Source organism: Coregonus clupeaformis, chromosome 37 (genome assembly GCF_020615455.1).
Source record: "Coregonus clupeaformis isolate EN_2021a chromosome 37, ASM2061545v1, whole genome shotgun sequence".
NCBI lineage: Eukaryota > Metazoa > Chordata > Actinopteri > Salmoniformes > Salmonidae > Coregonus > Coregonus clupeaformis.
Genome location: NC_059228.1, coordinates 29,396,069 through 29,422,748, shown reverse-complemented (window position 1 = coordinate 29,422,748; position 26,680 = coordinate 29,396,069). Strand labels below are relative to the sequence as shown.

Here is a 26,680-nt window from a genome sequence, read left to right as displayed (position 1 = left end):
ACTGTATTTGATTTACGTAGTCAAAAAAATGCTAGAATGTCAGTCTCATACTGTTACTCTGATAAACTGTAGTTGGGTTCAAAATTATAATGATAACCCTCAGAAGTGTAAGAAACGAATAACTTTTTGTAACATGTAATTTTGTCAATTTCATATCACGCACATCATGAAAACCCAGACTACCACATTGTCTCACGATTTCGACATTGTCTTCAATGTTATTTGCTTGTGCGAATCCCTCACTGTGATGCTGTATGAAAGGATGTTCACGATAAAGGTTGCATGACGTCAAGGAGCATTCAAGTAACTAAAACGCCCCGCATCTATTGTTCCTTTCGGGTTTGCGGCCGCAAAGGGATTTTTGCTAATGTGCATCTAAGGTAAGATTTCAACCATTATGGCACTTTTAACACATTTCAGGTCACGATCTCTTGAAGCAGATGTCCCGATTTCTACTTTATTCCAATGGCACTTAAGCGATTAATGTTAGTCTACACCACTCTGTATAAGGGCATTTTACATTGCCTTGTGCGAAATCTATACAATCTATACAAAATGAACATTTATTTATATGACATTTTAACGTGCGTAATTTGCCATTAGGTTTCTATACGATAGTAGCCTACATTTTTTTGTTTCCAGACTGTCACTCTCTGGTGTCCATAACGTTTGTTCTTTTCTCTCCAGAGCGAATATTTTTTTCACTTGCTCCTTTGTGGACTCTAAAAATGGGAAGATTAGACACTCTGAGAGAATTTAATTTATTGTCATGGATGAGAGAGGAAAGACAATCGAGGAAGTTGATCCTGGTCATCGTTTTCATCGCCTTGCTGCTGGATAATATGCTTCTAACGGTTGTCGGTAGGTGCAACTTTGGATAAAGTATTTTCACACCGGTTACCTGTTGCGTCAACTATTATTTCACCCATTGAAACTCGCATTGTATTTCTAAAACCAATTCGAGTCTGTTGCTAGCCTAAATAACCCATCAACAATTTGGACACATGACAGATATTCTTTTGAACCATGCAATGTTTGGTTATTTCCATTTTAAGAAGGTTGTATTCTCCTCTTTGTTTCGAGTAGTTACATTTAGTTTTTTTGGTGTGGAACAAAAGTTATTAATGTCAGCGTCCTGGCTATTGTTTTCCAATAAAAAAAAATAAGAAACTAGGCTAGTCTAAAGCCTATGATTTGCTCAAAATTTAGCCTTGCCTGAAGCTTTGTAATAATATACGAAATAAGACACTAGCTACTTCAGTTGTTAATCTTGCATAGACCTGGTCATATAATTTCATTTAATTCAAATAAGATAGACATTGATTGGTTTGTCATCCAATATTAGATAGCACAATGAGTAAGAATTAATGCATAAAATATTTCATAAATCAAACAGATTGTGAATTCAAATGCTATTATACCCATAATAACATATTAGTAGGCGGCCAATGTGCAACAATGTTGTTCCCTAAACGTTTAATATGTCTATTATGATTATTAATGTTATCAGATTGTGTCAAATTGCTATCAACCTTAGGCATTTTCAAAAGCTGTAGCCTATAGTGTAAAGCTTCACAGGGAGATTAATTGTTCATAATTTAACATAATTTATATTGCCTTTCACGTGGCCAAGTAAAGAGTAATTATTAAATGAAAACTGGTGGACCGGGATGGTGGACCCGCTACAGATGTATTTTTGGTCCCAAGGTCCTTGTTCACTTGATTTACTTGAAAGCATCAACACTGCCATTACCAATGAATCTCCCAGACGTATCCTATAGATTATAGATGACATTGATGTGCGCGTAAATGCTGTTATTTTGCGCGAGATTGCACCCTCAGCGCTGGACAGGTCTCCCGGACATGTCCATTGAGCACTGGATACGGGTGCGCATTGGAAGAATGTCAGAATATGTCAGTCAGAAATTACTCTAGAGTAGCTAGCTGTATATGCCTATATGTGATTGGAGGCAAATCTATAAACAGCAAGGGCATAACTTTGTGTTACATACTGGATCAATGGGTTTCAGTGGCAACACCCCTTAAGGTAGGTCTGGGGGAATGCCCCCCAAGAGATTAAAAAAATTAAATAAAAATAGCTGTGAAATTGTTATTTCTGGTGAATTTTTAAGGGAACATATCCAAAAATGTCCTGATAATTTGGTACCCCAATCACAACTGAAATACCAATATTTTTCTATATTACTTGTAACTGTGTTCTTACTCTTAACAGTTCAGAAAGTCACCACCACACCCCTTCTTTAACTACATTTAAATGTCAAAACCCATTCATCTATTTGTGTACCCTTCACCATGCTTGGCTAGTAGATGGTCTTGAATAACTAATTTCTCATACCGAATTAACTTAAAAGGAGTCGAGGCAATCTGAGTCCAGAAACTTCTTACTTGGTTACACAATTTTATTGCAGTATTAATTCGTACAATAATTCAGTGACAGTCAAAATATAACTCCTCAATAAGGAATAAAATGCTATAGCAATAGACTTCAAAATAAATAAATCAGTATGGCATCATGCTCAAGAAATAGACTTAAAAATATACCCATCAGTATGGCCTCATGCTCAAGCAATAGACATCAAAAGTACATAGCAACAACTCATTGTCATTCACCATCAAGTAAAAAACACACACATTCAATAACAGTCAATAACCGGTTGCAACCTTATACAAAGGTGGGCATATAGTGGTACAGAGACGGGTCAGATCTTTAGTCTCAATTCACTTAAATGCACCAAATACCTGTTTACGCATGTCACTGCAAGCAATATAATTATGGCATATTGTTTTCTTATCTATGGTATCCAGCTTTTCCAGGTGGATATGACAGACATCAACATGGTTCAATCTGCTTTCTCACCTGATGACCTGTTTGTCCTCTCCCTGCCTCAACATGGGTGTTGCTCTCTCTCTCCCTCTCTATACTGCCTGTCTCTGACCCCTGTCATGACAACCAAATGAAATCAGAATATAAGCAACAACATTTGTTATAGCACTTGGGTACCAGTCTATTAGGAATTGTACAGTGTAGTTAGCTAGCTAGCTTTGTAGCCATTCATTCATTTACGTAGTATGTTGCACTCCCAAAAATAAACTAATGTACTGCACTTTTCTCTTTTTTGGTGTTGGCACCTCCATTAAAGGCACTATCTACTTTTTCACTAAGGTGAACACTGACTCACTGAGTGCTGCTCATCTGAAACTGCAGTTGAAAGGGAAAAGGAGAAGATCCAGAAACAATGCTAACTTTGGTGCTAGCTTATTAGCTAATTTAGCTAACATTAGCCTAGCTACAATAGCCAACCTAACATTGCATGCATCAGTATAACTCGTATAAAACTATTCATCACCATTAGTTCGCTAGTTACACAACAACATAGGAATACATCAATGAAATGTTCATGAAGTTCTACTCATTGCAAATTGGCCTGTTTCAAATATTGGGGAGGTCATGACCCCCTAATAATTAATATGATAAAAACATGATAATAACATAACAATATTAAAATAATAGGCTAAAACCATCTTCATTGGGCCAATTATTGTGTTATCTGCCATATTTATAGCTAAATGAGTTAAATCCAATCAATCTATTCTTAAACCTTTGAAACAAATGTAGTGTGTGTCCTAATGTCACATCCGCTACACAAATCAAATAAATATGAAATAAATTCTTAATTATATTCCACACAGACTTTGGATAGTGTTCAAATCGTGGTTAGGTCTATCAGGGAGAAGTTATATCAGAATATAGGAGATATAACCTTTTTCAACATCTCTTTTTCTGATCTTTTCTTCTTGGTAGTCCCCATCATCCCTAGCTACCTATACACAGTTGATGATGCAGCAGCCAACATGGCCAACAATCACACTACGGCCTCCCCACATACCCCTTCTGGAACCTTCCGGACCATCGTGTCCCTCTATGACAACTCTGTCAGGGTAACCAGCGGGGGCCCAATGGACTCCACACCCATACCCTTGGGTCAGACGCAGGGGGTCTCTCCTTCCACCTCGGCTCTCACACCCCACAACTCCACACAGCCCGACTGCCCCAAAGCAGATGACCAGCTGCTCAATGAGAATGTGAAAGTGGGACTACTCTTTGCCTCCAAGGCCACTGTACAGCTCATCACCAACCCCTTCATTGGGCCTCTCACCAACAGGTGGGTGAATGACAGCCTCTAACCGTCACATTTCCCCATGTCCACACTGGTGTGTTTACTGTTACTCACTCTTTTTCAAATATCATATTTTTATGCTTATTTCTAGATTATTTTAAATTGAATGCCAGCTGTGAACTGGTTTGCATGGCAACTAGCTTAGCTGTATATTCATATAATTCAGGTTTCATAAGACCTGTCTATTTATGTTACCCTTGTTTATGAAGAGCTGCGGCAGGTAGCCTAGCAGTTAAGAGCATTGGGTCAGTAAGCGAAGGTCGCTGGTTTGAATCCCCGAGATGACTAGGTGAAAAATATGTAATTGTGCCCTAGAGCAAGGCACTTAACCCTAATTGCTCTGAATAAGAGTGTCTGCTAAATTACTCAAATTTAAAAGTTTTAGCATTTAAAATGATTCACTGGTTGCACTCATTTATAAAGTGGTTGTTTCATACAGTTATGACTTGATTTGACTAAGAATTAAAACAAGTAGTTTTGAATCACACTAAAATGAGATGACAGCAGGCAGGCAAGCTGGACCAGTGTGTGTATCTTCAGAGTTCAGTGCATAGTCACATGCAGTGTGGGTGCCTGCCAGGTCACAGTGGCTTCCTGCTAGCCCAGAGCTAAATGGTGACTCAGCTTGCCCTGAGTTTGGGTACTCAGTCTAAGGTCATTATTTAATAACATGTATGTATTTATCTAAGTCAAATCACAGTATAAATGGAAAGAAAGACCAGTAACATACTCTTTTCAAGTGACAGGGAGGAAAATCAAAAACTGATAACGTTTGTACAGTATATTGCTATTTTGAGACCAAATGGCATGTCAGTTAATAATAATAATAATAATTTGCCATTTAGCAGACGCTTTTATCCAAAGCGACTTACTGTCATGCGTGCATACATTTTTGTGTATGGGTGGTCCCGGGGATCGAACCCACTACCTTGGCGTTACAAGCACCGTGCTCTAATCCTGCCTGCTCCCATGTAGCTAAATTCCTGTTTAGGGATTTGTGTTGGATTTATGCTTCCCTGTATGCATCCAGCATGCATTCAGTATGGATCTCTGCTTGTAGTGCTTTACAAGCACTTGTAGTTATTGTTTTGAACTACTTACTGTTTTAAAATTGCTGAATATCGATTATACTATAGATCAATTATTTTATAGACATACCTGTATGTTAGCACACATTCTGAAAGACCAAGGTGTCAGAGATATTACTGTGAGGTATTTTCTTATGGAATGCGCCCACGGTTAAAATAAGGAATCAGTCAAGATGTGAGCTCTAGCAGTGCTCACTGCTCAGTATTGGCAAATGCATCAAGGCTAGTATTTACCGTCTCAACTGGGCACCACAATATGCTGTAATTGAAGCAAACAATAGAATCCTATTATTTCCCCTTGGTCACCTTCGCCTTGGAAAAGGACAACACAAGGCAAGTCATGCATGTCAGTTACATGGAACAAAGCCTGCAGTACACACTCAAGTTGTACAACTACTGATGTGCAATGCATTGTGATACAACATAATTTTTCTGCACAAAAATAATTTTTAAAGCATTGACACCACACAATGGTTGTGTAAACAGTATTGAGAAGGGATGTCTCTATGTGCTTACAGAATAGGATACCAGATCCCCATGTTTGCCGGGTTCTGTATTATGTTCCTGTCAACCATCAGTAAGTATTACCCACATCCACACCCGTCAGATCCACACCTGTTTTCAGATCTCACAACGTGTTTCAATGATGTCTATTCATGATTTATGTTTTCCTTCGTTTTCTTTTGTCTGAATTTCTATTGTCATTGTTGTTGTTGTTAAGTGTTCGCCTTCTCATCGAGCTACACTCTGCTGTTTCTGGCCAGATCCCTGCAGGGTGTGGGCTCCTCCTGCTCCTCCGTGGCTGGTAAGGTCCTTGGCATTAGCCCTGACATTTATGGATGCTTTCAGGATTAGCTTCACTTTGAGACAGCTGCAGCAAGAACATACAGTTTCTCCAGAAACTTCACCTTTTCATTACTGTAGGCCTACCTTGTTATGTCTCTCAAGTTGAACAATCATTTCTCACAGCTCTAGTGGAGTTATTGAAAGGTGCTGTGGTAGAGGGACAAATACTCCTAATATAGCGCTGGCAAATGTCTATTCAAACAGTCAGAGCAGTGTTTCAATAAAATGTGCTATAAATAAATAAAATACCCTGACTGCTTTAACCAAACATATACACTACCGTTCAAAAGTTTGGATTCACTTAGAAATGTCCTTGTTTTCGAAAGAAAAGCAATTTTTTTGTCCATTAAAATAACATCACATTGATCAGAAATAGACATTCTTAATGTTGTAAATGGCTATTGTAGCTGGAAATGGCTGATTTTTTATGGAATATCTACATAGGCGTACCAGAGGCCCATTATCAGCAACCATCAGTCCTGTGTTCCAATGGCATGTTGTGTTTGCTAATCCAAGTGTATCATTTTAAAAGGCTAATTGATCATTAGAAAACACTTTTGCAATTATGTTAACACAGCTGAAAACTGTTGTGCTGATATAAAAAGCAATACAACTGGCCTTCTTGAGACTAGTTGAGTATCTGGAGCATCAGCAATTGTGGGTTCGACTACAGGCTCAAAATGGCCAGAAACAAATAACTTTCTTCTGAAACTCGTCAGTCTATTCTTGTTCTGAGAAATGAAGGCTATTCCATGCGAGAAATTGCCAAGAAACTGAAGATCTCGTACAACGCTGTGTACTATTCCCTTCACAGAACAGCGCAAACTGGGTCTAACCAGAATAGAAAGAGGAGTGGGAGGCCCCGGTGCACAACTGAGCAAGAGGACAAATACATTAGAGTGTCTAGTTTGAGAAACAGACGCCTCACAGGTCCTCAACTGGCAGCTTCATTAAATAGTACCCGCAAAACACCAGTCTCAACGTCAACAGTGAAGAGGCGACTCCGGGATGCTGACCTTCTAGGCAGAGTTGCAAAGAAAAAGCCATATCTCAGACTGCCCACTTAATCTTTTCTTTTTATTGGCCAGTCTGAGATATGGCTTTTTCTTTGCAACTCTGCCTAGAAGGTGATCATTCCGGAGTCGCCTCTTCACTGTTGACGTTGAGACTGGTGTTTTGTGGGTACTATTTAATGAAGCGGCCAGTTGAGGACCTTTGAGGCGTCTGTTTCTCAAACTAGACACTAATGTATTTGTACTCTTGCTCAGTTGTGCATCGAGTTTCAGAAGAAAGTTATTTGTTTCTGGCCATTTTGAGCCTGTAATCGAACCCACAATTGCTGATGCTCCAGATACTCAACTAGTCTCAAGAAGGCCAGTTTTATTGCTTCTTTAATCAGCACAACATTTTTCAGCTGTACTAACATAATTGCAAAAGGGTTTTCTAATGATCAATTAGCCTTTTAAAATTATAAACTTGGATTAGCAAACACAACATGCCATTGAAACACAGGACTGATGGTTGCTGATAATGGGCCTCTGTACGCCTATGTAGATATTCCATAAAAAATCAGCTGTTTCCAGCTACAATAGCCATTTACAACATTAACAATGTCTACACTGTATTTCTGATCAATTTGATGTTATTTTAATGGACAAACAAATTACTTTTCTTTCGAAAACAGTCAAATGTAAACTTTGTTTCCATATCATTTTGACCAAAAAAATCTATGTGATGACGATGAATCAATATGGAAAACTGATTGGATTAGCAAAAAGTAATCAAAGAAAAATAAATTGGTTCGTTTTTTATTCTAAATCCAATGACATTGTGAAATGTTTTGTTGATTTCATGTTGAATTCACGTTAGTTGACAACTCAACCAAATGTAAATCAAAAATAGATGTTGAACTGATGTCTGTGCCCAGTGGTTAGCTACATGTCCTGTTCTTCTATAGGGATGGGGATGCTTGCCAGTGTGTACACAGATGATGAGGAGAGGGGAAATGCCATTGGGATAGCCCTGGGTGGTCTCGCCATGGGTGTGCTTGGTATGTACACAATTCATGATGCGTTTGAGCTCTTTGTAGACTACAGTAACAGGCTACGGTTGGCCAAAACCATTGACCATCTTTACTTTCTTCCACCCAGTGGGCCCACCATTTGGCAGTGTCATGTATGAGTTTGTGGGGAAAACGGCCCCTTTCCTCATTCTGGCTGTTCTGGCTGTGCTGGATGGAGGTAATGTGGCCATGTTTCTATCATGAAGCAGAAATACTGTTTTCTCCAATCAGGAGTTACCTGTTAGGGATGCTAACTAAGTTCAGCCTCCGTGTCTCCCAACAGCACTGCAACTGTTCATTCTCCAGCCCTCAAAGGTGGAACCAGAGGTGAGTATATTGCTATAGATTTTACAGCTCTTTTTACAATTATTTATGTAAATTCATTGGAATGTGTTCACAATCACCAGATCACTGTGATATCAATAGTGTATTATATGTGATTTTATTGGGATTGGATTCAAACAGTGTTTTTCCAGATGATTAAAGTGCTTTACACCAGCGATTCTGAAATGGGGGTCGCGACTCACGATGGGAGATTTTAAATGGGTCGCGGGTGTCTGAGTAAAAAAAAAAAAAAAGTCTGAATTTAAACAACTAAATGTGTAGGTCTCTGGTATGATGGGTTACCATCCCCGTTAGAGGAGATGTGTGCCTGTGATGGAGATTCCTATCACAGCCCCTCTGACTTTGATCTATGGGGCTGATGTGTATCAGTCACCACAGATACCAAGGAGGCAGAGATCGAATCAGAGCGCGAGATGATGGCTGTGATTGTCAGACCAATGGCGCTTAGACGATGTTTAGTTGTGGATGATAGGGGAAAGTTGTTTATGTTTGAAATTGTTGTTTTGAAGAATATTAAAAAGGGGAAAAGGGAATGGGTCTGGGTCATGACATAATCCTCACTATTAGTACATAGCTGTCATTAAGCTTAGAGACGGTGTCAGAGGGACTGACAACGGGTTATTGTCAGCGCTGTGCCAGTCTTCAGTAAACTCAATGACTATGTGTGGACATTTTTTATTCAGTACTGTAAGAGCAGGGACCCTCAGAATAGAGAAGGAAAATTGTGTTTCAGTATGACATAAGCACAGATAGTAACCAAACATCATTGTGGAATGATGTAAACGCACAGACAGTACTGTAGCAATTATGTACCATATAGCATTATTTTTGGCTGCCTTTTTGTATTAATCAGTTTTGACATGAAACTCATGGCTCTCTGTTTAGCTCTACATTTCATGTCCCTTGTGACGAGGTGTGAATGAAGGAGTCAGGCGCAGGAGGTAAAACACCGAAGTCCAGAGTTTATTCCGTTTACATAAATAAAATGCACCCAGCGTCAACCGAGCTACTCGCTCTCACAATAAACAATCACTCACAAAGACAAGGGGAACATAGGGAACACTTATACACATACTAATTAGGGGAATGAGCACCAGGTGTGTGTGATTGACAAGACAAGACATGACAAGTGGAGTGATGAGAATGGGATCGGCAGTAGCTAGTAAGCCGGTGACGACGAACGCCGAAACAAGGAGGGGAGGCAGCCTCGGCGGAAGTCATGACAGTACCCCCCCTTGACACTTGGCTCCAGCAGTGCGCTGACCCCGGCCTCGGGGACGGCCAGGAGGACGCGGAGCAGGGCGAGTCGGATGGCGACGGTGGAAATCCCTCAACAGGGAGGGATCGAGGATGTCCCTCCTTGGGACCCAGCACCGTTCCTCCGGACCGTACCCCTCCCACTCCACGAGATACTGAAGGCCCCCCACCCGACGCCTCGAATCAAGTATGGAATGGACCAAGGACGCCGGGGCCCCCTCAATGTCCAGAGGACGTGGAGGAACCTCCCGCACCTCAGACTCCTGGAGCGGACCAGCTACCACCGGCCTGAGGAGAGACACATGAAACGAGGGGTTAATACGGTAATCAGGGGGGAGTAACAACCTGTATCTAACCTTGTTTATCCTCCTCAGGACTTTAAACGGCCCCACAAACTGCGGGCTCAGCTTCTGGCAGGGTAGGCGGAGGGGTAGATTCCGGGTCGAGAGCCAGACCCGATCCCCTGGTGCGAAAACAGGGGCCTCCCTGCGGTGGCGGTCAGCGCTCGCCTTCTGATGACGCACGGCGCGCTGGAGGCAAACTTGGGCAGCGTCCCAAGTCTCCTCCGTGCGCCGAAACCAGTCATCCACCGCAGGAGCCTCGGTCTGGCTCTGGTGCCACGGTGCCAGGACCGGTTGGTAACCCAAAACACATTGGAAGGGTGTTAGGTTAGTGGAGAGGTGGCGGAGAGAGTTCTGAGCGTATTCTGTCCATGGCAGGAACACCGACCACTCCCCCGGCCGGTCCTGACAGTAGGTCCGGGTGAAGAAGAGGGCCCACCTGGCCTGGCGAGGATTCAGCCTCCTTGCTGCCCGAATGTACTCCAGGTTACGGCGGTCTGTCCAGACGAGGAAAGGGTGTTTCGCCCCTTCGAGCCAATGCCTCCACACGTCAAAGCTCGGACAACAGCCAGCAGCTCCCGATCACCAACGCCGTAGTTCTGCTCCGCCGAGCTGAGCTTCTTCAAAAAGAAGGCATAGGGGTGGAGCTTGGGTGGCGTGCCCGAGCGTTGGGATAAGACAGCGCCTATCCCTACCTCGGACGCATCCACCTCCACTACGAAGGATAGTGATGGATCGGGGTGAGCCAGTACCGGGGCGGAGGTGAACAGACCCCACAATCTACTGAAGGCCAAATCAGCCTCAGCAGACCAGCGGAGCCAGGACGGCCCACCCTTCAACAAGGAGGTAATGGGAGCTGCGACCTTGCCAAAGCCCCGAATAAACCTCAGATAGTAGTTGGCAAAGCCAAGGAAGCGCTGCACCTCCTTCACCGTGGTTGGAGTTGGCCAATTACGCACGGCTGAAATGCGATCTCCCTCCATCTCCACACCTGTGGTAGTAATGCGGTATTCAAGGAAGGAGATTGACTGCTGGAAAAACTCACACTTCTCTGCCTTGGCATAAAGATCATTTTCCAGCAGTCGGACCAGTACCTTGCGAACCAGGGACACATGCTCGGCGCGCGTAGAGGAATACACCAGGATGTCATCGATGTAGACCACCAGACCGCGACCAAGCATGTCCCGAAACACCTCGCTCACAAAGGACTGGAAAACGGATGGAGCATTCATCAAACCGTAGGGCATCACCAGGTATTCATAATGCCCGAGGTTGTGCTGAATGCTATTTTCCACTCATACCCTTCCCGAATACGCACCAGGTTGTAAGCACTCCTGAGGTCTAATTTGGTGAAAAAACGGGCCCCATGGATTGACTCAATCACTGAAGGAATGAGGGGAAGAGGATAACTAAATCGTACCGTCACCTTATTCAGTGGTCGATAATCAATGCACGGGCGTAAACCGCCATCTTTCTTCTTCACAAAGAAGAAACTCAAGGAAGTGGAGGGACGTATATACCCCTGGGCATTGACTCGGTGACGTATGTTTCCATAGCCTCCGTTTCAGCCTGCGACAGTGGATACACATGACTCCTGGGAGGTACAGCATCTACCCAAAGGTTTATCGCGCAATCCCCCTCCTGATGAGGTGGTAATTTAGTCGCCTGCGTCTTGGAAAACGCGAGCGCCAGATCATGGTATTCGGGGGGAATGCGCACCAACGGAAACACCTAGACACCTACCCGGACACTCACGCGACCACCCCGTAAGAACCCTCTGCGGCCATGAAAAATTGGGGTTGTGAAGGGCTAACCACTGAATACCTAAGACTACAGGGTAAGCAGGAGACTCAATAATCAAAAAAATTATCTGCTCAACATGCGTCTCCTGTGTAATCATGGTGACTGGTACAGTAACCTCCTTAACCAACCTGGACCCTAATGGTCGACTATCAAGTGCTCTGATGGGGAGTGGAATGGATAGGGGAACCAATGAAATGCCTTGACGGCGTACAAATGCCCTGTCCATAAAGTTCCCAGCTGCGCCTGAATCGACTAGCGCCTTACACTGGGAAACTACCAGGTGATCGGGAAAGGAGATAGATAAGGTAGAGTGCGCCGCAAAGGGCTCTGTACAAGTTTGGGTGTTCGTTACCTGGGGTGATGCGTGAGTACCCTGCTTACCACCTCCAGACCCAAAAGAACGTTGACTGCGACGTGAGGTGGATTGTCCCTTCATGCCACCAGAGTGGCACTGTCGCTGTCCTCCTGCACTCTCTCGACCGGTGGCTCCCCCCAGATCCATCTGCTCGGGGTCAGAGTCGTCCGGAGTGGGAACTGGCAGACCCCTACCAGGACATCCTCTGGCTGCTAGCAGATTGTCCAGCCGGATGGCCATGTCCACCAGCTGGGAGAACGATAGCATGGCATCACGGCAGGCTAGCTCCCGTCGGACGCCCTCCCTTAGGTGGCACCGGAAATGGTCAATCAGGGCCTGCTCGTTCCACCCGGACCCCGCTGCCAGCGTCCAGAACTCCAGTGCGTAGTCCTGTGCGGTCCTCATCCCCTGCCTCAGATGGACCAGTCGTTCGCCCGCCTCTCGACCCTCAGGCGGGTGATCGAAAACGGCCCGAAAGAGGCGAGCAAACGCCCGGTAGTCCTCCAACGCGGCACCTCCCTCGTTCCACACCGCGTTGGCCCACTCCAGGGCTCTCCCACAAAGTCAGGAAACGAGGACACACAGGAGGTAAAACACCGAAGTCCAGAGTTTATTCCGTTTACATAAATAAAACGCACCCAGCGTGAAAACTAAACTATAACAAGGGAAAATATTCCACCTTGGCAAATACAAATGGAAGAGTAGCTCAACCGAGCTACTCGCTCTCACAATAAACAATCACTCACAAAGACAAGGGGAACAGAGGGAACACTTATACACATACTAATTAGGGGAATGAGCACCAGGTGTGTGTGATTGACAAGACAAGACATGACAAGAGGAGTGATGAGAATGGGATCGGCAGTAGCTAGTAAGCCGGTGACAACGAACGCCGAAACCTGCCCGAACAAGGAGGGGAGGCAGCCTCAGCGGAAGTCGTGACATCCCTTTTCTCTCTACAGAGCCAGAAAGGGTCTTCACTATGGAGTCTTATGAAAGATCCATACATACTCATTGCTGCAGGTAAGACCGCATCATTTATTAATACTGTAATATTATTACTTCATTCTGAAACACCTGCTGTGGCATTTCCCATTTCAGTCACACTAAGCAAAGAGCAAAGAGGCTGGAGCAAAGAGGTGGAAGAAGAATTGACTCAGATGTTCCATCAAATTCTATTTCAGCGGTTGAATTTGTGCCTTGAGCCAGGAAAAGACAAACACTGTGTCTACCAATTGATTTCAAAGTTAAGAACAGTATTATTGCCAGGGAGAGTGTTGCGAGGGAGTGAGCATTGCATGTTAAAAGGGGTCATCTCTGCATCAGAATAGATTGTGTATGTGTGTGTGCGTGCGTGAGTGAGTGTGAGCGTGCGTCCGTGCATTCGTGCGTGCATTCTTGCATGCGTGCTTGTGCATGCATGTGCATGTGCGTGCATATGTGTGTGTGACTGTATATGTGTGTGCGTGCTTGCACACTTGCTTGTGTGTGTTGCAGTATGTGTGATACTGAAGTGCTGGGGGAAAATGCATCTATGTGTCACCACTTCAATTACCAGGTCCTTTGGCCAGGGTGAACTAATACTTGGTATAATGTCTGAGGCTGAGGGAGAGTGGTAGGACACACCAAACATGTGAAGATGGAGTATAACAGGCCCAGGGACCACTTATCCTCCATCCCATTCTCTTTTCCAGGATCCATTTGTTTTGCAAACATGGCCATCGCCATGTTAGAACCAGCGTTGCCTATTTGGATGATGGAGACCATGTGTCCAAGAAAATGGCAGCTAGGTATTTTGACATTTATTCTCCTTTTTGTCCCTCTTGACAACCCTGTTTCCCCTATTGACAATGCTGCACATGAAACCATTCTGCCCGCTGAATGTACTTAGAATAAAGGTCCTAATTTCAACTCAAGGTTTGAAAACACAGCATAGCACAATAATAACTTGACTATGACATTGTGGATTATATATAACTTTAGACTTGCAGTAACTTCATACAGTATGTAGGTGAACATTGAAAATCTCATTGAATTGAAACCAAATCACTCTTTTTCTTTTCCGCCATTATTACTTATTTTATTAGTGGCGTTGACTATGAGGACTCACACAGATAAAGGGGGATAAGAGAGGGGCTGGAGGAATATGGGGGGACAGGGCAGGATATTAGGGTGTCATTTGAGGGCGAGTGGAGAGCAGGAGTGTTCATTACTGTGTCTAGGAGATGTGCTGGAGCCCTATGATGAAGGCTGATAATGTGACTGCTTATCTGGGCCCCTCTCTCTACCCTGATTCTCTCTCTCTCTCTCTCTGCCAGGCGTTGCCTTCGTGCCAGCCAGCATCTCCTACCTTATTGGAACCAACATCTTTGGCGTCCTCGCACACAAGATGGGGAGGTAGGGAGGGAAATTACTCCCCTTTCTTCCGTCTCCTTATCTTCTCCCACGTTGGTATCTGTTTCCTGTGCTATTGAGCAACTCTGAATTAGATTTCTCTGGCAGGTTGGGTATTTGCTGTTTATTGAAGTCTCAGTGTGACAGTGTGTTTATGACCGCTTGGCTAATGTTTGTTTGTTTGCCGCAGTTGATCAGGTGTGTGATCAGTCACATATGAATCATTCGATTTTTACCTCACATTTTATGAAAATAAATTTATTTCAGGACTCAAATATTGCCTGTAGCCATAGCAGTATTATTTTAGAAAGTTTGAAATAAGTAACTGTCAGGCGTCAGTGTGTAGCGGTAGGACGGAGTCAGGCGCAGGACACAGAGCTAGTAGACAACGTACTTTACTCGTGAAAATAAATTAACATAATCTCCACGCAGGGAGGACAAATCCCGCTCACCAGTCGATGACACCAAACATAGAACAAACACGCACACAACACAGTGGGAGCCAGAGGGTTAAATAGGGAACAAATCATGAACATAATGGGAACCAGGTGTGTACAATAAAGACAAAACAAGTAGAACACAGAAACATAGATCGGTGGCAGCTAGTACTCCGGTGACGACGAACGCCGAAGCCTGCCCGAGCAAGGAGGACAGGCAGCCTCAGCTGAATTCGTGACAGTAACTGCTATTTGTTTTTCAAAATGTCCTAATCTTGACCTAAAGAAAACAGATTGTGATCCATTTCCTTCCTCTATTCATTTATTTTAGGTTTAATATTCTAATAAATCGGATTGTGTGGCCTTGCGGTACAAAACAACGGTGGAGGGAGGGGAGAGGGACCTTGACTGTTGTCATTGGCAGACCCTGAACTGCTCTTTCTTCTTTTCCCAGATGGCTGTGCTCTCTCATCGGGATGGTCCTAGTGGGGGTTAGCATCCTCTGTGTGAGTACTAGGCACATCTTCCTCAGCTAGTGTTTAGCATCCAGCTCAATACAGTGCTTACCTTACCTGTTTGGCCTGGTGGTATCATCAATACCATCTAAAGATTGTTTGAGTAACACTATTGGCTATAGGTGAAAGCTAGGGTTTTACCAACCCAGTCATGTCAGATCAGGAATTACATACAAGAAAGGAGGAAGTAATGTCCTACTATATCTCATTAGTCTGCAAATCACATTCTGAGTCTAGGGAAGGGGAGTTCACTCAGAAGTCAACCAGCAAATAGCTAATTCTCTGGAAACAGACAATTCCATTTTCATTGTAGTGCCTTATGCAGTTGTTTTTGTGTGTGCGAGAACAAATGTGGTGAGAGAACAAATATCCTCAAGTCCCACATAAAGATGGTATTCTGGATTACACTGTATACATTTGATCAATAAAAACCCTCTTACACTCTTTACCTTGACTATGTCCTGTGTCATAGGTTCCTTTTGCTAAGGACATCTATGGACTAATACTTCCGAATTTCGGTGTTGGTTTTGCAATTGGTAAGTCAATTTGTTTTGCATTGTACATGGAAACTGCACATTTTGAAATTAGCATCTGGTTTCTAACAGATACTACTGAATTTCTCAATGTCTTGTCTCTTGTCAGGCATGGTGGATTCCTCTATGATGCCAATCATGGGCTATTTAGTGGACCTGAGACATGTGTCAGTCTATGGCACTGTGTACGCCATTGCTGATGTGGCATTCTGCATGGGCTTTGCTTTAGGTAACTCAGATGCTTGAAAATAACCCAGTCACACATTATTTTTTTTTTGTGATCAAGTTTTTATTTTGGGGTTGACAAGACAAACAAAAAAGCACAAACCAAAAGACATTACACAAATACACATTTGTCGCCCCACCCCATCCCACCCACAGGACCCGCTACCTTAAGTACATACACTACCAGTCAAAAGTTTGGACACACCTACTCATTCAAGGGTTTTTCTTTATTTGTTACTATTGTTTACATTGTAGAATAATAGTGAAGACATCAAAACTATGAAATACCACATATGGAATCATGAAGTAACCAAAAAAGTGTTAAACAAATCAAAATATATTCTTCAAATAGCCACCCTCTGCCTTGCTGACAGCTTTGCACACTCTTGGCATTCTCTCAACCAGGTTCATGAGGTAGTCACCTGGAATGCATTTCAATTAACAGGTGTGCCTTCTTAAAAGTTCATTTTTGGAATTTCCTTCCTTCTTAATGCGTTTGAGCCTATCAGTTGTGTTGTGACAAGGTAGGGGGGTATACAGAAGATAGCCCTATTTGGTTAAAAACCAAGTTAATATTATGGCAAGAACAGCTCAAATAAGCAAAGAGAAACAACAGTCCATCATTACTTTAAGACATGAAGGTCAGTCAATACGGAACATTTCAAGTTTCTTCAAGTGCAGTCGCAAAAACCATCAAGCGCTATGATGAAACTGGCTCTCATGAGGACCGCCACAGGAATGGAAGACCCAGAGTTACCTCTGCTGCAGAGGATAAGTTCATTAGTTACCAGCCTCAAAAATTGCAGCCCAAATAAATGCTTCACAGAGTTCAAGTCACAGACACATCTCAACATCAGCTGTTCGGAGGGGACTGTGTGAATCAAGCCTTCATGGTCAAATTGCTGCAAAGAAACCACTACTAAAGGACACCAATAAGAAGAAGAGACCTGCTTGGGCCAAGAAACACGAGCAATGGACATTAGACCGGTGGAAATGTGTTCTTTGGTCTGGAGTCCAAATTTGAGATTTTTGGTTCCAACCGCTGTGTCTTTGTGAGACGTGGTGTGGGTGAACGGATGATCTCCACACGTGTAGTTCCCACCGTAAAGCATGGAGGAGGAGGTGTTATGGTGTGGGGGTGCTTTGCTGGTGACACTGTCTGTGAGTTATTTAGAATTCAAGGCCCACTTAACCAGCATGGCTGCCACAGCATTCTGCAGCTACAGTATACGCCATCCCATCTGGTTTGCGCTTAGTGGGATTATCATTTGTTTTTCAACAGGACAATGACCCAACACACCTCCAGGCTGTGTAAGGGCTATTTTACCAAGATGGAGAGTGATGGAGTGCTGCATCAGATGACCTGGCCTCCACAATCCCCCGACCTCAACCCAATTGAGATGGTTTGGGATGAGTCGGACGGCAGAGTGAAGGAAAAGCAGCCAAAAAGTGCTCAGCATATGTGGGAACTCCTTCAAGACTGTTGGAAAAGCATTCCAGGTGAAGCTGGTTGAGAGAATCCCAAGAGTGTGCAAAGGGTGGCTATTTGAAGAATCTCAAATATAAAATATATTTTGATTTGTTTAACACTTTTTTGGTTACTACATGATTCCATATGTGTTATTTCATAGTTTTGATGTCTTCACTATTATTCTACAATGTAGAAAATAATAAAAAATAAAGAACAACTCTTGAATGAGTAGGTGTGTCCAAACTTTTTACTGGTACTGTATATTTAAAGTAATGATTTTATACTGCCAAGTGTTGTAGTCCATATGTTAGTATTCTCTGATTTTGCACCTTGCATTCTTATGTATGTTTTAAGATGTGGCATAGTAAGAGTTTGTAGATTTGACATGTCATAGGGATAGTATCATGACATGTCAATATGGGGAAAATAAGGCCTCTATATCCGACTCCTCTATAAGCTCATTAACCTTCCTTTGCTGATGAAGGTCCGTCCGCTGGAGGCGCCATAGCGAAGAGCATTGGGTTCTCTTGGCTCATGACCATCATTGGCATCGTGGACATCCTCTTCGCTCCCCTCTGCTACTTCCTCAGGAGTCCTCCTGGGAGGGAAGAGAAAATGGTAAGACACTGAACACCTTGTACACACGCACATACATGTACAGAGAGAACTACCATACCCACAGGCTCAAACTACTGCCGTCTTTTACAGGCAATACTACCAGGAGAAACAGAGAGAGAGGAACTTGAGACAGAGTTATGATCATGAGACACACCCTTTCTTTGATTTGGCTATCTATTTAAGTTGACCAGTTCAGGTCTCACCATTGCTGTGGAATGCATTCTACTGCTCTTGGACACCCCCACCCCAGTTTCCACCTGCTTTTGGTTCTCCAGACTGAATTGGTTTAGAGCAGGGGTCTCCAACAGGTCGATTGCAGCCCACCTATGAGTAGCTCGCCAAACAATTATGAAAGTACACACAATTTTCACGTGCTTCACCTCAAACTGTCATTAAAAAATCTCACAAGTATCAGACACTGTAAACTCCCAGCTACTATCTAATCAACACAACATTGACGTTATCCCACCCCTGGTTAGCCACTATTGGCTTAAAAAGTGTGTGTGTGGGGGGGGCTGTATGAATTACAAACAGCTGTATACTAAGCTGTATGGAATTGTTTTAAGAAGGTCTTACCAAGGATAATTTTGCTATTTGATTTGGAATTTTGTCCTTACTGCTATTTTTGTACATGTATTTAACCCCTTATTTTTGTCACCTACAGTCTCCGTATACACTACAGTGCCTTGCAAAAGTATTCATCCCCCTTGGCGTTTTTCCTATTTTGTTGCATTACAACCTTTAATTTAAATTGATTTTTAATTGGATTTCATGTAATGGAAAAAAATAACTTGTTTAAAAAAATAAAATAAAAATAATAATGGAAAACTGGTGCGTGCATATGTATTCACCCCCTTTGCTATGAAGCCCCTAAATAAGATCTGGTGCAACCAATTACCTTCAGGAGTCACATAATTAGTTAATTAAAGTCCACCTGTGTGCAATCTAAGTGTCACGTGATCTGTCACATGATCTCAGTATATATACACCTGTTCTGAAAGGCCCCAGAGTCTGCAACACCACTAAGCAAGGGGCACCACCAAGCAAGCGGCACCATGAAGACCAAGGAGCTCTCCAAACAGGTCAGGGACAACGTTGTGGAGAAGTACAGATCAGGGTTGGGTTATAAAAGAATATCAGAAACTTTGAACATCCTACGGAGCACCATTAAATCCATTATTTAAAAAATGGAAAGAATATGGCACCACAACAAACCTGCCAAGAGAGGGCCGCCCTCCAAAACTCACGGACCAGGCAAGGAGGGCATTAATCAGAGAGGCAACAAAGAGACCAAAGATAACCCTGAAGGAGCTGCAAAGCTCCACAGCGGAGATTGGAGTATCTGTCCATAGGACCACTTTAAGCCGTACACTCCACAGAGCTGGGTTTTACGGAAGAGTGGCCATAAAAAGCCATTGCTTAAAGAAGAAAATAAGCAACCATGTTTGGTGTTCGCCAAAAGGCATGTGGGAGACTCCCCAAACATATGGAAGAAGGTACTCTGGTCAGATGAGACTAAAATTTAGCTTTTTGGCCATCAAGGAAAACGCTATGTCTGGCGCAAACCCAAAACCTCTCATCACCCCGAGAACAGCATCCCCACAGTGAAGCATGGTGGTGGCAGCATCATGCTGTGGGGATGTTTTTCATCGGCAGGGACTGGGAAACTGGTCAGAATTGAAGGAATGATGGATGGCGCTAAATACAGGGACATTCTTGAGGGAAACCTGTTTCAGTTTTACATTTTAGATTTCAGTCATTTAGCAGACGCTCTTATCCAGAGCGACTTACAGTTAGTGAGTGCATACATTTTCATACTGGCCCCCCGTGGGAATCGAACCCACAACCCTGCAAACGCCATGTTCTACCAACTGAGCTACAGGGACTGTCTTCCAGAGATTTGAGACTGGGACGGAGGTTCACCTTCCAGCAGGACAATGACCCTAAGCATACTGCTAAAGCAACACTCGAGTGGTTTAAGGGGAAACATTTAAATGTCTTGGAATGGCCTAGTCAAAGCCCAGACCTCAATCCAATTGAAAATCTGTGGTATGACTTAAAGATTACTGTACACCAGCGGAACCCATCCAACTTGAAGGAGCTGGAGCAGTTTTGCCGTGAAGAATGGGCAAAAATCCCAGTGGCTAGATGTGCCAAGCTTATAGAGACATACCCCAAGAGACTTGCAGCTGTAATTGCTGCAAAAGGTGGCTCTACAAAGTATCTTCAAAGTGGTAGGCATGTATCAAAGGATACAAACCCCCCAAAAATCCATTTAATTCCTGGTTGTAAGTAACAAAATAGGAAAAATGCCAAGGGTGGTGAATACTTTCGCAAGCCACTGTACACAGACAAAAGTATGTGGACACCCCTTCAAATTAGTGGATTCAGCTATTTCAGCCACACCCGTTGCTGACAGGTGTATAAAATTGAGCACACAACCATGCAATCTCCATAGACAAACATTGGCAGTAGAATGGCCCATACTGAAGAGCTCAGTGACTTTCAACGTGGCACCGTCATAGGATGCCACCTTTCCAACAAGTCAGTTCATCAAATGTATGCCCTGCTAGAACTGCCCCGGTCAACTGTAAGTGCAGTTATTGTGAAGTGGAAACGTCTAGGAGCAACAACGGCTCAGCCGCGAAGTGGTAGGCCAGACAAGCTCACAGAACGGAACCATCGAGTGCTGAAGCGCGTAGCGCATAAAAATAATCTGTCCTCGGTTGCAACACTCACTACTGAGTTCCAAAATGCCTCTGGAAGCAACATCAGCACAAGAACTGTTCATCGGGAGCTTCATGAAATGGGTTTCCATGGCCGAGCAGCCGCACACAAGCCTAAGATCACCAAGCACAATGCCAAGCATCGGCTGGAGTGGTGTAAAGCTCACCACCATTGGACTCACCACCATTGGCAGTCCGACGGACGAATCTGGGTTTGGCTGATACCAGGAGAACGTTACCTGCCCAAATGCATAGTACCAACTGTAAAGTTTGGTGGAGGAGGAATAATAGTCTGGGGCTGTTTTTCATGGATCGGGCTAGGCCCCTTAGTTCCAGTGAAGGGAAATCTTAGTGCTACAGCATACAATGACATTATATACGATTCTGTGCTTCCAACTCTTCTGGCAACAGTTTGGGGAAGGCCCTTTCCTGTTTCAGCATGACAATGCCCCTGTGCACAAAGCGAGGTCCATACAGAAATGGTTTGTCAAGATCTATGTGGAAAAACTTGACTGGCCTGCACAAAGCCCTGACCTCAACCCCATTGAACATCTTTGGGATGAATTGGAACGCCAGGCCTAAACGCCAGGCCTAATCGCCTAACATCAGTGACCGACCTCACTAATGCTCTTGTGGCTGAATGGAAGCAAGTCCCCACAGCAATGTTCCAACATCTAGTGCAAAACCTTCCCAGAAGAGTGGAGGCTGTTAAAGCAGCAAAGGGGGGACGAACTCCATATTCATGCCTATGATTTTGGAATGAGATGTTCGATGAGATGGTGTCCACATACTTTTGGCCATGTAGTGCTTACTTCCATACATTTTTCATAAACGTTTTGTGAGGCCTATGGGCATCCTAGAGCAAAATAATTGACATGTACGTGTTTGTGAGAGTCTCACCTTTACACAGAGGGGTTAGTGTGTAGCCCAAAATGTTCGGACACTACAGACAGAAATTGGAAGATCGGCTGTACCAACTTCAGACGAGTCCCAAGACGCTTTGGGGGTTAGCAGAGCAAAATGGAGTAGAGCAAAACCGTTCAGACGCTACAGACGATTTTGTGATGTCTCATGGTCTGACAAAAAGCGCTCTAGCTCTGTCACCTTTCACCGCAGATCCGGAAGTGTTACATAGGCTGATGCGGTGGATTGAGACACATCCAATGCCAAAAAACAGATATAATTTTATGGGGGCCAGATGAACAATTAAAGGGGAATTACACTCAAATTCCATGTTTTCTACCAGAAAAAAGAACAGGGTATGGTAGTAGGTGCCAGGCGCACCAGTTTTTGTCAAGAACTGCAACACTGCTGGGTTTTCACGCTCAACAGTTTCCTGTGTGTATCAAGAATGGTCCACCACCCAAAGGACATCCAGCCAACTTGACACAACTGTGGGAAGCATTGGAGTCAACATGGGCCAGCATCCCTGTGGAATGCCATGACGAATTGAGGCTGTTCTGAGGGCAAAAAGGGGTGGTGCAAATCAATATTAGGAAGGTGTTCTTAATGTTTTGTACACTCAGTGTAGTTTCCCCTTTGGTTGGACATTTTGGGGGTAGATGGTGGTGGTGAATCTACATCGTTTTAAATGCTTTTATAAATTGCACATGGGTATCTCTGTAACTAGATATTGTGACAAAGGTTCAAAGAATGATGCCTCTCGAGGCAGACTAATAAATTGACCTTGGTAGTTGTCTTCCATCAAAGCTACATGACTGTATACGATGCGACCACAGTACAAAACTCTTTGTGTTCAAACAATATATATTTTATCTCTGATACGTTGATCCTTGATAATAAATTATTGGTGGCCATTTTATGATCTTTTTGCATTTATGGTAAATGTTTTGGTTGTACTCTGACTCTAGACAGTTGTTTTCTTCTCAGGCCATCTTGATGGACTCCAACTGCGCAATGAAGACCCGATCGTACTCAACACAAGGGAACACAGAGTACGAAGAGATGGAGACAGAGTATGATGAGTAGTAATGGACACCAGACATGTATGTTACCTTCCAGAGGATCTATTTTGTTGTACAAAAACAGAGATAAAAATTGAAAATATAAAAAAACAGCAAAGCTGTTTCGATGTGAATGTTCCACGTGCGGTCAGTCTTCACTGTTCCATGTCATTGTGATCGTACGACTGAAGCAAACCAAAGTTGTTCTCATTCCCCTGTGGTCACAAGCACGTTGCTTGTGTTTATTTATAGCCAACAGCCTTATCCAATGGAAGTGGAACACGTGTCAAAACAGGGTTTTCATTGGCCATAATAGTAGAACGCTGTGAATCATATTTACTGGATAGATCGCAAAATTCTGTACTATAGGTCAGCAAGGAGTACAAACCTGTCTTAATAATTGACCTATTGGCCATTAACAGTCTTCATCAACATATCTAATACAGAAAATAAAAAATAAAAAAATGGTACTTAGAGAGTTACTTCTATCTGTGTACAAACTGACTTTGGATCAGATTCAACATCTCGAATAAGGCACTATGAGAACACTGCTTTAGTTTTTGTCATTCTATTGGTTGACTATAATTGTATCATGATGAGAGATGGTAAATTATTTAGATATAAAGTATTACATAGCCTATACAAGATACAAGTTACTCAATACATTTGGAATGAGAATTTGTTAACTGCTTTGGACAAGGCAAACCACAATTAATGGATTACATTTTACCTTGAAATTTGCCTTTCTTTCATTGATTCTACAAACATGTTTCTACATTGACGAAATACCTCAACTGAAACCTTTAAAGTCATAGAAAGCTCTATCCCCAGAATCTGGTATAGCCTATGCTGTCCTGGGTTGACTGCTTATGACTATTTGCATAATATACCACATAAAAAACACAGCATTACTCCAATGTTGTCCTCAATTTCACCTTCCACATAACAATTAAAAAAGTGAATAAAACACATTTTCACTGTAAATAATACCTCAGCTCATAGAAAACATATTTGGCTTTTATTTATTTGTACATACATTTTGGTAAGCCATTTGAATGTGTGGAAAACAAAGACTTATCTGAGTGATTTTTAAATACAGATAATACATTTTTATCTTTCTGTTTACCCTCAGCTCCATTTACAGACAATTGGAAACGTTTATCCTATAGGCCTTTCTTTGTGTGTGTGGGTCAATACAACGTTTAGGTAGAAGATGTGTAACTAAGATCTTTAACTATCCCGATTGATATTACAAGCTATAAAATATACTGTGGTGAAAAGTAAACATATACGGATATAGGTTTACTTAGTTGTCTCTGATTAAACATCACCTTAAGGAGAGAAATTCCATAAGCACTTTATCAAAGTCTAGTTATCCACACCATTTAACTCCAAGGACAGTTCTAGTATGTTGACGTTGGTTTAGCAGAGAGAGAATATTGATGTGATCAGTCTGATATGTTTTGACATGTTGTCTAATGTTAGTAACAAAACACTCTCAAAGTTTTATCAAAGATAAATGCACTGATTATTATTTTGTTTTAAGTACACTGAACATCCCAGTAGTGTTAATCCCTAAAATAAGTAGCACCTCAATGTATTTTCAAACACTAAGGTTGAATTTTAAGTCCCAATCTTGACCAATTTCAATCTTAGTTAAACTTTGTTAGTTAATCCCTTGAGAGCATTAACTTTATTATTTGTGAATGTATTGATCACTTCCAGTAGGTCATCAAAAAGTAGACCCTTTTTTAACACACAATGCAGAAAACACGGCATACATTGTTTCCAAAAATGAAATAAGAGTTTCCTATATTGACCAGCAGTTAATGGGCATGCACATTTACTGAGTACACCAAACATTAGGAACACCTTCCTAATATTGAGTTGCACCCCCCCTCCCCCTCCCCCCTTTTGCCCTCAGAACAGGCTCAATTTGTCGGGGAATGGACAAAACAAGGTGTCAAAAGCGTTCCACAGGGATGCTGGCTCATGGTGAATCCAATGCTTCCCACAGTTGTGTCAAGTTGGCTGGATGTCCTTTGGGTGGTGGACCATTCTTTATACACAGTGGAAACTGTTGAGCGTGAAAAACCCAGCAGGTTTACAGTTGTTGACACAAACCGGTGTGCCTGGCACATACTATCATACCCCGTTCAAAGGCACTTAAATATTTTGTCTTACCCATTCACCCTCTGAATGGTACACATACACAATCAATGTCTCAATTGTCTCAATGATTTTAAAAAAATCCTTCTTTAACCTGTCTCCTCCCCTTCATTTATACTGATTGAAGTGGATTTAACAAGTGTCATCAATAAGGGATCATAACTTTCACCTGGATTCACCTGGTCAGTCTGTCATGGAAAGAGCAGGTGTTCTTAATGTTTTGTATACTCAGTACACATACACACTTCAGTCTGAGGATTTGATTGGCTGACTGGGCCCTGGCCTGCACATGTCATTAGTGACTTTTGTGTGCAGTCAGTCACCAGTATTAATCCACAACACAGGGCCATGAAATGGCTCTCCCCTTTCCCCCACCCCCTCCTATTTGTCCTGAAGCTGACAATGAAAATATTGACTCTCCACTATTCTGCTTTTTGTCAAGACCACTGTGATCTAACAGAAACAGCCAAGCATACAAAGCACAGCTAATAACTGTCAAATATATATGTCATTGTTTGGCAAAGTGCATTTATTACAAACCATTATTTGGTTCTTCAAGCAAACCTGACATCTAGATATCCTGGAAATCTGTAAAAAATCTTTGAAAATACTTGAATGCCCTTGCCACAGAAAAGCACAATGGCACATATTTAAAATGTCAAATAAGACTGCATTTTGAGGTATATGGACTGTTATTTGCTGAACTCTGGGTTTGCGAGATTAACAGGTCTGTTTGAATGGACACTCCAATGGGTTTCATTATATATATAAATTATGTAAGCAAAATTGTCTGTGGTGGAGTTGACAAAGAGATAGTTACCTGATACCTTCACTATTAGTTGCATTATTTTCTCTTAAATGTATATTTATATTCCCCGCACCCTTAATCAAAATACTCTTATGTCAAGATGGCTACTATTCTAAGAGATTGTCGTTATTTTGCAAAAACTGTTGGGTCATGTAGGTTACATAATTGATTATATATTGTGGAGATAAATATATTTTTTGTCATTTGTTTAGATGCGAAATGTATTGCACACATGCACAAAAATGTATATGTGTGTGTGCTCATGTTGGTGTGTGTGTGCCTTCTGACATGTATGTCATTGGTTTGTGTGTATATCAAATACTTACTAACTGGTACAAAAAAACTAATGTTGACATTTTATAACCTGGGCAGGTTGTTTACGTGTAAAGTGTGCTGATTGTGTAATATATGTTGATAGTCAGTGGGGATGGGAAACACAAAAATAAATGTTGTATACTCTGAAAAGGTGTTTGGATGGAATATGTGAACATTGGATGTCACTTTTTTTTAAAGCAGTATTCAAC

General features: G+C 42.5%; 1 protein-coding gene across 1 annotated transcript; it reads left to right on the top strand.

Annotated features, from left to right (window-relative positions):
- The first annotated feature begins 319 nt into the window (after positions 1–319).
- On the top strand, positions 320–25,205 carry LOC121553726 (synaptic vesicular amine transporter-like). Its single transcript, XM_041867062.1, has 16 exons — positions 320–380; positions 688–861; positions 3,824–4,184; positions 5,806–5,864; positions 6,009–6,092; positions 8,091–8,183; positions 8,284–8,373; positions 8,479–8,522; positions 13,259–13,319; positions 13,991–14,086; positions 14,615–14,693; positions 15,582–15,633; positions 16,115–16,178; positions 16,285–16,404; positions 18,356–18,489; positions 23,106–25,205. Exons 2-16 carry the CDS (start codon positions 729–731, stop codon positions 23,202–23,204), a joined length of 1,569 nt encoding a protein of 522 aa, XP_041722996.1. The 5' UTR covers positions 320–380; positions 688–728; the 3' UTR covers positions 23,205–25,205.
- The last annotated feature ends 1,475 nt before the right edge of the window (positions 25,206–26,680 follow it).

Bases quoted from the DNA above. Each gene is read 5' to 3' on its own strand.
- LOC121553726 (XM_041867062.1), top strand. From the start codon at position 729: ATGGGAAGATTAGACACTCTGAGAGAATTTAATTTATTGTCATGGATG. The intron at 862-3,823 runs GTAGGTGCAACT...TCTTCTTGGTAG, and splicing joins TATGCTTCTAACGGTTGTCG to TCCCCATCATCCCTAGCTAC. The intron at 13,320-13,990 runs GTAAGACCGCAT...TCTCTTTTCCAG, and splicing joins ATACATACTCATTGCTGCAG to GATCCATTTGTTTTGCAAAC.